Here is an 11,715-nt window from a genome sequence, read left to right as displayed (position 1 = left end):
TTTGAATATCCTTTTGCTATTAAATTGAATTGGTCAGGCTGAAAGTTGGTCTAATAGGAAAATTCACATTAGTCACTTGGGCAGGAAAATTGTTGCCAAGGAAAATTACAAGAAAAATCATTCACAATGCTGATATTGACTCCATGTTTACTGTTTACTCCATGTTTATTAGCAGGATTTGCTACTCACTTTAAATTCACAAATAGACGAATTATTTACAAAAGCCGCTTACTCCAAAAGTAGGCTATACCACATATTTTAAAACAGGAAGCATTTGTCATCACAATAGAAAAGACTTCATTTCAATACACAAAAGTCCATATCTTATGTGTAGTTTACATGGGTAGGTATTACTGCTACTGTCACCTGCTTTATCATGATTATCAGTTTAACACCTGTCCTTTAGTCACACAAAATCAGAATAGTAATCACAGCACGGAGGGAGGAAATGCAGACTTCATCTTGAGCTGTTGCCTCACATTTGACCAGGCAATCAGCTACTCAGCCAGTGAGTAGCTTGCTGAAGCCTAGAGTCTGTCTCCATTGCTTGCAGAAAGACAGATTGTCTCATGGTATCTGTGCTGTTTTGGCCCCACTTGTACTTTATTTTGAAGGTGTACACAGACTTGGTAAGATACCTCAGCCCAGTTCAGCAGGGTGGAATTTTTCCCACTAACGCACTATAGATTTATATAGGTCCCACCAAAAAACAAGTTGAAACACATCGAATTCCATCTCAAGATTAGAAAACATGATCTGACTATGAGGGCTGTTGAACACTGCACAGATGGTCCAGGGCAGCTGTGGAGTCCTCATACCTGGAGTCAGTCAAAGCCTAACTGGATGCAGTCCTGGAAACCTGTCCTAGCTCACCCTGCTTGAGCAGAGGGGTAGACTAGTCAATCTTTACATGTTCCCCACCTGTAAGATTTTGTGGTGGATTCTGTGAAGAGCTCAGTGGCTTGAGGCAGCAGAAGCTGGCCTTAGAATGCCTCAAGGTGAGAGAAGGGAACAGGTCCCTTCAACATGTAACTGTGCCATTTCCAAATACATAATAGAGTAACACTATATAAAACTACAGAGTGGAACATTGATAAAACGTTCTTATACAAGGTACACAGGAAGAAATTTGAGATTTTCATTGGAGTTTGAAACAGTATTTAGCTTTGTAGAGGATGTGCCTTTCATAAAAGCATGCTGCACACTGGACAATAGAAAGCTGGTGCTCTGTAGACTTCAAGGAGCTTCATCATGAGAGGTAAACCAAGAGGCTAAAGAGTGACATGAAGCAAAATTGGCTTTTTTTTTGCCATCCTCCTTCTTGTGAGCAGAAGGAAAAGGACACCAAATAGCATAAAGCTACAAAGGATAAGCTAAAAGTGATTAAGAGGTTTCTCTTAAGAAACAAAGCAACATGATTGCTAGGATCAGCAGTTAACACTTCCATCATTGTAACAGGCTTTAATGCATTCAACTTTTTTGTTCATCTTAAATTTTAAACAACTCTAAAATGAGTGTCTACATCCCAAATATACAAATGGCTGAAGCACAGCATCAGTCTGAGTTACAGAATTATACAGCAGTCCAGTGAAAAGAGTTCTGGTGGAAGTGCAGAGTAACCTGCTTTTCTAGGACTCTCACCAATGGTGGGTATTCCCACAAACAAGGGAGAAGCTTCTGAAGAGGCATTATTTCCTCTTTACCCCCTCTCCAATATATGTGAGATTATAATGGCAGAAAATTTATTATTTCAGTTTTATGCAGTCTACTTCCTCTGTGACTGGCATTGCACTTGTTCTCAGGTCTAAATCTGTGCTAGATTTGCTTCCACTGTATGTTGATCTCCATCTGAGCAGCATGATCTTCTTGAAGTACTTCATGGTGTTATTTTTTACAGTTACAAAACACATGGTGTTTATCATGCTGTTACTCATAGCAATGCATTGAACTATATAAAAAGCAGTAAGATAATGCTTCTCTTTCACAAAGATGGTGGGGAAAAAGTCACGGACGATTGTGAAGCCATAGAAAGGTGCCCAGCAGAGAACATAGGCAGTCAGGATGCACATCAGTACCATAACAGTTTTTCTTCTGCATCGAAGCCTCTTTCTGATCTGTTCTGTCTGAAATCCTGGTACGGTTTTAAACCAAAGCTCTCGAGAGATCCTGGCATAACACAAAGTCATCGTAATCACGGGGGCAACAAACTCAATGCCAAAGATGAAAAGGAAGTATGATTTGTAGTACATCTGCTGGTCAATTGGCCAAATTTGACCACAGAAAATTTTCCTCTGGTTTTTCACTATAAATAACACTGTTTCAGTAGCAAAGTATGCAGATGGGATAGCTACAAGTAGAGAGACGATCCAGACCAAGGCGATTAGGAAGGTTGCTGTTTGATAATTCATGCGTGGTTTCAGTGGGTGAACAATGGCCAGATACCTGGAACAGACAAACACAAAGTCTGAAGACACTATCGATCAGAGCAGTTTGGAATACAGAGTGGACAGTTAGGCAGAAGGAAATTGCTGTCATTCTTGAGAGAAGGAGAGAGCCTGACCAGTTTATCTGTGAGGAGAGTTAAGAGAATTTTCCAAAGTAGCAGCCAAGAGCCGAGTTCCTAAACCTAGGCAGAAACTCTGGAGCAAGTGGCTGAAGGTTAGGACAGTAGGTACTTGGCAGTCCAAAAACCTGAGCATACATTAGGGTGTCTGAGGGCAGCTTTAAGACTTCAGTCTTAAACTCATGCTTGTTAACAACATCAAACTAGAAAAGTTGCAATTTGGTATAAGTTTTTCCTTTTAACACAGGTAATGTGTCTGAGAGTTATAGAAAGGGGAAAGAGAGGTAATATGCCTGCTACTGACAAATAACAAAATATGCAGGTGATGTTGTACCCAGGATGTGCCATGATAGAGCATCAGGAAATTCTTTGCTGGAAATGAGTTTGAAATGTGAAGTAATCACACCTAGTCAGGTACAGGTAAACATACAAACATGTAGAAGCAGGAAAATGTTTTCCTGAGGCAGAGAACTATTTAAATATGCTTTTTCTTACCAAAGAGCAAAGAGCTGATGTTAATGAATGGATATGGGTGAGTGTGTTTTCAAGGCACTGACAAATGATTGTGTATCATTTTTCTGCCCATGGAAATTTTTGTTTCATGTGTTGGAAGAGAATATTGCTAATTAATCTTAAATATGCTATGTTAAGTAATATGCCAAACCATAAAACTTCAGTATTTGCAGTCCTTATGACTGTAAAGCTGCAAGATGTACTGCACTGGTTCACAAGAAAAGGGAGGAGAAATGAAAGTACATTACTTGAAAGATCCAACAGTTGCCCTCAAGTCAGCTAAAAGGGGGCTAGGACCAAATGGTGTTCACATTCATGGAGTCTGGGCGGGTGATGTTTTAAGATGCAGGAAGAACTTATATTAGCATACGCTCTCAGAAAAAGATTAGGATATTTCTGCTAAAAGGAGTTTTTTATCAGAGACATTCCAGGGTTTTCACTACAATTGTATTTAACACAAAGGGTTTTTTCAAAACCTGGAATTTCTCATTCATTCAGAGGCTACACATAAAGAGCATCCACAGGATATATTGATTCTAAAATAAAATGGAAGGTCAGTGGTGCTTTTCATAAGCCAGATCTTATAAGCAGATGAATTGTTCATCACTCTTAATAGTGCAGGCTAGATGTCAAGGGGCAGCAGAATTAATCAGCCTCATTGTGATCTGATAAATGAATATTTTTAGATCAGGCCCTGTGGAAACAAGGTTGTGGAATAATGTATGTGTATGCATTCATCAGTATGAATATCTGCTCAGCAGAACATTTGGCTGGATGGAGTAAATCTCTACAAGAGAGTCAGGAGGGAGCTTTTGAGATAGGTTTTCTGATTCTCGTTGCTTACCACACTTGGGCTGTGTGTGTGAAATGGTCCTGGAGCACATGAACTGAGTTGAGATGAAACTGCCTTGGAAGATGTGCTCCAAACACGCACATACAACACAGCACGTGCCCATGAGTGCTCAGTCCAAAGGGCCCACTAAAGTTCCCCCTCCAAATATTTACAGCAAGAACATTGGACCCTTAGCATGAGCTCTTGCCCTTCAGATCCTGCCCTTTCACACTGCATTATTTTCTAGTGTAGATGTGGCCATAAGTATGCAAAATTCCTACTTTTCATGTGAATAGACATCAAGGAAGATGAAAGAGAGCCCCACCTGAGGGAAATCCTGTGGAACAGGTTTACCCTCTCTACAAAGGTGAGCTGCCCTTTCAAATGGCATGGGAAAACTTTTCTCAGGAGCATATTCCTTTTAGACTGAAGTCAACAATCTGTATGATATAACCCACATGGAATGGTTGAATGTTACATGAACAAGGTTTCTCTCTGTTTACCAAGTCGAAAGCTCACAAAAAACCAAACCAAAACCAACAAAAGAACAAACCCTGCAGTAGAACTATAACAGTGTGTTCTTTCAACAGACTTCAGTGATTAATTATTTCCAGGGCTGTTTTTAAAGATGCCTGGGGAGATATGCTAGAAATCGTCTGATTTGTTAACAGGCGTAAGGGCTCAGTGACCCATGTTACTAGATCATTCTGGGATGCACTAACAGAGCTTTCCAAGAAGATATTTTAGACGTTGAAGAAGATTAGTAACAGAAAATGGTAATGCACATATGATAGTGTTTAGAAGCTTAACTCTGAGTCCTCAGCTGCTGTTCTAAGGTTATTTTGTTAAGATACTTGTTAAGAATTTGTTTCATAGGAGCTGATGGTACTTTCTGCAACACCAGGACATCTCTGAACTTTCCCAGTTTTTTCACAGGCTTCTTTGGACATCAATAACAGCATAATCAGTTGCACACAGCCTAGGCCTATACAACCATCAGAAGGATTAACTGACCTGAGCCTTTTGGATCAGGCACCAAAAACTGTGAAATATTAGACTAGAGCATAAAATGGCATATGAGAGAAACTGGGGGAAAAAAGTGAAGGGAGATGGGGGTGGGAATCATACCGTGCATATATGCAGAGGGTATACAGAGATGTAGATTGTGTTTGTACACAAAAAATGGCTTGCTGTGATGGCCTTTCCATAAAGAGTTTACTCTGCAGGTCTCTGGCTTTTTATGATGGCTGTGGGCACTGAGGATCAGCTTCATGCCGACATAAGTCTGGCATGACTGATGTGGAGTCCATAGTTCATGAGGCTAAGAGAGCAGGAGTAATAAGAATATAGTTAAATTATATTGTTAAGACTGCTTGAGTGAGAGGCAGGCATAGCCATAGCTCAGGACTGCAGCATAAAACAGGTAATATAGCAGGTGAATATCATTATGTTCTGCTTATTCCAAATCTGTAGAAAAATCTCTGCTAGACTGGGTTGGAAGAGTAGTTTATCACTTTCTGGACAGTGCCATAAATGACCTATGGGTCTTTTGTAACTTGCCACTGTATCATCCTCAAAGAGGTGTAAAGAGAGAGGACAGCATTAGAGGAGAGTAATTTAGCAGAGAGGAGAGTCCTTGCCACATTCACTGAGCATCCACTGCTGGGATGGCTCATCCAGCCAATACCTCAGTTCTATTAAATGGTTAATTTAATGATTGTTGGGGGTTTTTTTCCTGTACAGCATGATAGGGAATAAGAACCCTTTTTTTTGCAGGCTGCACAGAAGTCTGATTTTTGACTCTTTCACACCAAAACAAAACCTGTGAAAATACTCTAGAGGGAGAAATATCCAGTAAGGCAATAACCCTGTTGGAAGCTCACTTGTCAAATTCTGTATCACCAGTCAACTATTTCTCTTGCTGAAAAGTATTTACTTCACTGTTTAGAATCAGAAAAGCTATGTAGGCCAGTAGTAAAAGTTGTATACAGATGTAAACAGATGTATAGTTTTGGATCAGGATTATATAGTGCTGATGAACACCCTTTCCTCTGTCTGTTTCTGATTTGTCTGTTTCTTTCTCCATTTTCCCTTGTTTTATAAATCCTCTCCTACACTTGAATCAAGCATATTTTTATGAAAAAAATCATTTTAATAAGTTTGTCCTTTTGGCTTGAAAAGTTAAATCAAGAAATTTCCACCGAGCTTTCTCTGGAGGAACATCATGAACTTATGTGCTAAAATGTTTATTGAATAAGACACCCAGGTCTGCATAGTACCTACCTTGGCACCAGCAAATCCTGCAGAACAGCATACCATGTTAAAACCCCAGAAATCTGGACAGCCAACCTCAGAAGTTCTGGCCATCTCCTTGTGTAGTAGTCATAGCACCCTGCTTACCTGTCAACAGCAATAGCCAGGAGAGCATTGGTAGAAACATAGAGGGAGACTGTCCGTAGGTAGTTGACTGAGGCACAGAGGATGTGGCCATGCTCCCAGGACAGCTGCCTCACCACATAGTAGTCCATCTCGAAGGGACAGCACACGATGGCCACAATGAAGTCGGAGATGGCCAGGTTGGCAATCAGCAAGTTGGTGAGGTTTCGCAGCTTCTTGTAGCGGGCAAGAGCAGCAATGAAGATGAAGTTGCCGATGCCACAGACCAGCATGATGCCAACCAGAGCCACCCCGATCACAATCTTAGCTGCAAAGAAGGTTTTGGTTTTGGTCATGTCATCTTCACTGTCCAGGGGCAGGTCATAATCACTGTAGCTGAAATTGAAAGGGAAGGAGAAGTTTCGCAAGGAAGTTAAATCCCCATCATGGAGATTGTAGATTGCAGCAAAGTTAGGGTTAACGGTGGCATTTGAGTTATGTTCAGCTTGCTCCATGGCCATGGCTGTCTTGTTATGGCATACGTGGCTTGACTGGCCCTTGGTTTTGTGTTGGAATTACCGAGTGTGGCAGGGTACAACGCAGGCAGGCAAGAGATCTCATCTGAAGTTTCCTTCTGAGCAGTGAGTCACCTTGTGTTTGTCCCCGTAAGATTATAGAGCAACAACTTCATTTATCTCCTTCTGTGGAAGCAAAAAGAGGAAAACATTTCCTGAGAGGAAATTACAGAAAAAATACTGTGCTGGAGCCAGAGCAATAGCCACCTTATTGCCCCACAGCTCTATTGCTGGCTGTGTCCAGTGGGAAAAAATACTCTGTGAAAGGATACTTCTGTTATTATAAAATCCCTGGAGTTGTATAATGCACTGGTTGTTACACCCAGCATTTTTGTTTACCAATGGTGAAATTTTGTTTTCAGCACACAGTGAAATGATAATACAGGAGGAGTGTAAATTCCAGTTTAAACCTCCACCAGCCTTTAAGCCTACATGCTGTCATCCCTGTGCAAGGTAAAGAAGCTAAACTGAGATGACAACTCAATTTGCTGAAAGGTATCTCATGTACCTTGCGGACAGAAGTTTTTGCTTTCTTCTAGATGTGTCGTTCGGATGGATGTGGTAGGTGCGAATTAAAACAGGACTGATGTCCTGGCTTCTAAGTACATTTCTTAATTAAGCAAGAGGTGCCAAGCCCCAAGAAAATAGTGAAGCCAGCACTTTCCTTTTAGCAGACATTAACTGAGTGGGGGAACCAAATTTTCAGCCAGCATAATCCATTATTGCTTCTCCCATATCAGTGGAGCTCTGCCAATTTGCGTAGATAAGATTTTGTCCCATGAACCAGCTTGTAGGGATTTGCATCCACAGACTCTTGAGGTGAAAGGGAAAATCTCCCTTAAACAAGACCCTCTCCCTGTGAATGGTATATTTGCCTTCCCAGCAAAGTGCCTTGAACTTTTAAAGACTGGGAGGAACAGGCTTCCCTCTTTGTACTGCTGCTTGTACCAAATGTTACAAATTTATTTATATTCTACACTGATGTAAAAAAAATAATCTAACCGACTCCCTAATTTTGCCTCTTTAACAAAATTCTAGGAAGGATTTCTTTTTGTTTCTTCCCATGGCACCTCTAGAAATCCTCGCACCAAACTCCCAGCTGTCAGGACAGTCACACCCCATCCTAGAAGAGAATCGGGGACTATTACCACTTCTCTGCATTGAAGCAGTAGGTCTTCAGGGTGTTGGATGCTAACAGTGTCCAGCATGGCTACAAAGGACAATCTACATAGCAGAGCTATTGCCCCCTTCTTTCCCTGGAACCCTCAGCCCCTGATGTAGCAATACTTAATAAAATTCTGAGAGAAACTCTCTCATAACTTCTGTCTCCACATTGCTTTTCAAACTGAAGAGTTGCAGAACAACAGAATAACAGAAAACTAAAGCCTGAAACTAAATAACAGTTCAAACAATTGACTGCTTTCCACGACATCCCCACAGCTGCCTGGAAATGTGAATGTTCATTTAAGAGAAGTACTAAATAAATACTTAGATGCAAAATCTGTATATTGGTCAAAGCAAGGTGTAGTATCTGTTCCAGACAGGTTTCCCTGCAAAATGTCAAGAGAGAGCTTTAACATAAATACAGGCAACACAACCATCCACACATTGACATAACACAATCAGCTAACTGTACCTGCTCTCATCTTCTTGGAGTTCTCAGGCAGCATGGGGGCAGCCTCCAGGTTTGTCCCCTGAAAATGTGCTGCTGTCACAGGAGCAGAGAAAGGATCACTGAAAGCAGCCAGAGGACTTTGCTGAATGATCATTTCTCTCCCAAGCAGGTTTGCCCTGCTGCTCAAGGGAGGATGGCTCCACTGGCTCTGTGCATGCATCTAAAGCCTTTTCTCAGTGGGAGGCACCTTGAAGCTGTCCATGCATTTCTGATTTTAAAGAGGCAGTGCGATACGGAGACAATAGAGCACAGCCCTTTTTTACTCTGCTTTAAGCCCCCTGAATGCATCAATCTCACAGAGTGGCTTTGTTATCAAGTCTGAGCATGGAAGGTTTAAAATCCCAGTCTCCACTTGCTCTTTGACTTTTGTCTGTGCTGAGCAGCAGCTGCCTACACCTGATGTGACACAGAAGCAAAACACAGACCTCCCAGTGAAGAGGAGGGGGAGGAAGGAGGGTGAATTACTTTCCTAGGGACCTTTCTCCATGTATCTCTCCCTGGCTATTGTCTTTAAGACTGCAGTGGTGGCAGCTCCTACAGAAGGAGGGTCAAACATGTAATAGCTGTAAATCAGAGGACCCCTGACAGCTTTCTCTGCCCTCTCAGGGAATTACATAGTGTGGATGAAGGGCAGTGAATCCTTAAAGGACTTGGTGTCCTTTGCTAATGCTGCCTCCTCATTGCTCTGAAGCACTTGCACCTCAGGGAGCAGTTTTCTTGCTTCCCAATTCTCCAGAAAGAAAGGAAATGTACCGCAGATCCCCATCCTCTAATGCAGCTCTGGGCTTAATCACATTAGATGATATTTTCCAGGGTGCATAGTTGGGACACATTACATGGTCGCCAGTGGATGAGACCATAGGGCACTGTCAAAGGTCATGAAGAGTGTAGCAGGTTTGCAGAAACCTAGTTTTCAGGAACTAGTGGACACATAGCTCTAGAAGAAAAAGATGAGGAAAGAAATCTGTTAATATGAAATATGTCTGGGGTAAAAGGGCCATGAATGTGACATTTCTTCCAGGAAACCTGTGGAAGGTCATCAAGTCACCACTATCTGGAGCCAGCAGACAGAAGTGAGAACTTCACAGTGTGTACTTTGCCTTTGTTTTAACAGTGAAATAGGTGAAAGCCATCCAGAGATTCTGATATCCTGAAAGGGTGCAACCACATGAACAATGAGGAAATCAGATGCAGTCTATTTTCTGAGTTCTGTCACAAAAATGTAAACACAGTAAGTACAGGGAGAGGCAAAGTGAACTTAATGCATACATCAGAACCATGTGTAAAAGATCACTAAAATGGGCCACATAAACTTTATATGTCCCTTTAAAAAAGCTAGTACACTGAAGGGAGCCCTTGCAAGCTTTACATTAGGAAGATGCATGATCTATTTAAGGCTTTCTTCAGCTGTCTCACATTAAGTTACCTAGTGAGTTTATCAATCAGGATGATACCCAATACTTATATTGCTTTAGGCTGAAATCTCAGCTGTTGCAGAACTGTCTATCCCCATTGACAGGTAGTATTGGAACCCTTATAACTACAGCCCCTTTATGCTCTAGATTCATGCTCTGTGTGTAGCTTCTGTATGGCAGTTGTTCATCTACCATGCTCCGAGTAATTTTGCTATATGTGTTAAGCTGTTTCTCAGTAAATATTAGTAATAGTGAAATTATGTGATTTGAACGTGCTGTGCATTGTGGTGCTTTGTAGTTGAATAGAAGTCGTTGAATAGACAATGAAAGCAATAGTCCTGACACTTGCCCTTAGAGCCAAATGGGGACAGTGAAAGGTAAAAGATGGGTTTAGAGCTTCCATAACTGTCCTGATAACCTGCCCCACTACAACAAGGCTGGTGGTAGAGGAAAGATTCTAAAGATGTGGGGGGTATGGAGGAGGATTTCCCAGCTTTAGATGCTGTGTAAAAAGTCCCAAAGGCTGCCTTCAAAAACCATAGTTTCTTGTGACTTCTGGTGTAAACTGCTGAAAGAGCATCTCCCTGGGGTGGCCAGGCTGCAGGATGGCCTGGGTGAACATCTTTGTCTTTCTGTGCATAGCTGGGATTTTCATTCTACTGGCATTGCTCAGCCCTGAGGCTTTGCTGTCCAAAGGTCTCCTCTTCCTGAAACAAGGCACTAGGAGGCTTGCAGAGACTGAGAGATGCTTCCTCACAGCCCATATGTGACATCCATTTACTTCATGATCACATTCTATTACATTTTATTTCAAAGATCTCATTGGTTTGTAGAACACGTGATTCTGATGTTGGAATTCTGCATGGGACATTCCTGGAAAAAGACTTTTTATAAGAGCAAGTAGCAACAGGACAAGGGGCAATGGCTTTAAGCTGAAAGAGGGTAGATTTAGATTAGCTGTTAGGAAGAAGTCCTTCACTGTGAGGGTGATGAGGTACTAAAACAGGTTTCCCAGAGAAGCTATGGATGCCCCATCCCTGGAAGCTTTCAAGGCCAGGTTGGATGGGGCTTTGAGCAATCTGGTCTAGTGGAAGGTGTCCCTGCCTGTTGCAGGGGGGTTGGAACTAGATGACCAGTAAGGTCCCTTCCAACCCAAACTATTAGATGATGATGACAACAAAGTTTCTCCTTGATAGCATTTATTGGTGGTTCCCTGATGGTGTCACAAGATTTGACATAGCATCACAATGCACTTTCTGAGACCAGTGTTACCAGTTTGATGAATTCAGGCTGAGAAAGAAAAGTTGATATTGAAAGCTATCATGTCAACAATTTACCTTCCTGTTTGTGTGTTTTTTCATTAGTATGTTCACAGTCTGAACAGGGAAGTTATTTGGATGCTAAATGATGCAAAAAAATTACAATGTAAAATACTTGTTTAGAGACCTTCAAATAATGAATTTCTAAAACTAGCATTTAGCCTGGCAACAGACCTAAAGGACCCTGGCCTTTCATTTCAAAACAGTAAATTCACCAGCTACTGTCAATTTTTTTTCCTAATTGCTAAATAAATTGGACTCTGAATGAGTAATTAATCCTAGGGGACTTACATAAGCTTGCATAAAGTATAGCTGGAGTTTTACAAAGGTTGCTAATGCAAATCAGTTGGTGAAATGTGACAAAAACGTCAGACATCCTGTGATTTTCCGGGAAAAAAGCCCTGAAAGGTAGCAGCACTCATGGGTCATGTATTTCTGCTCAGTATT

General features: G+C 41.5%; 1 protein-coding gene across 1 annotated transcript; it reads right to left on the bottom strand.

The window, feature by feature from the left end:
* Positions 1-1,461: 1,461 nt before the first annotated feature.
* Positions 1,462-8,590, bottom strand: PROKR1 (prokineticin receptor 1). The gene is made up of 3 exons (XM_005147455.3): positions 8,496-8,590; positions 6,309-6,985; positions 1,462-2,442 (listed from the first exon to the last, which is right to left on the bottom strand). Exons 2-3 carry the CDS (start codon positions 6,803-6,805, stop codon positions 1,746-1,748), a joined length of 1,194 nt encoding a protein of 397 aa, XP_005147512.2. The 5' UTR covers positions 6,806-6,985; positions 8,496-8,590; the 3' UTR covers positions 1,462-1,745.
* Between the last annotated feature and the right edge of the window lie 3,125 nt (positions 8,591-11,715).

This window comes from Melopsittacus undulatus, chromosome 3, assembly GCF_012275295.1.
Source record: "Melopsittacus undulatus isolate bMelUnd1 chromosome 3, bMelUnd1.mat.Z, whole genome shotgun sequence".
Taxonomy (NCBI): Eukaryota; Metazoa; Chordata; class Aves; order Psittaciformes; family Psittaculidae; genus Melopsittacus; species Melopsittacus undulatus.
Note: the sequence above shows the minus strand (reverse complement) of the source record. Positions and strands in the feature narration are given on the sequence as shown.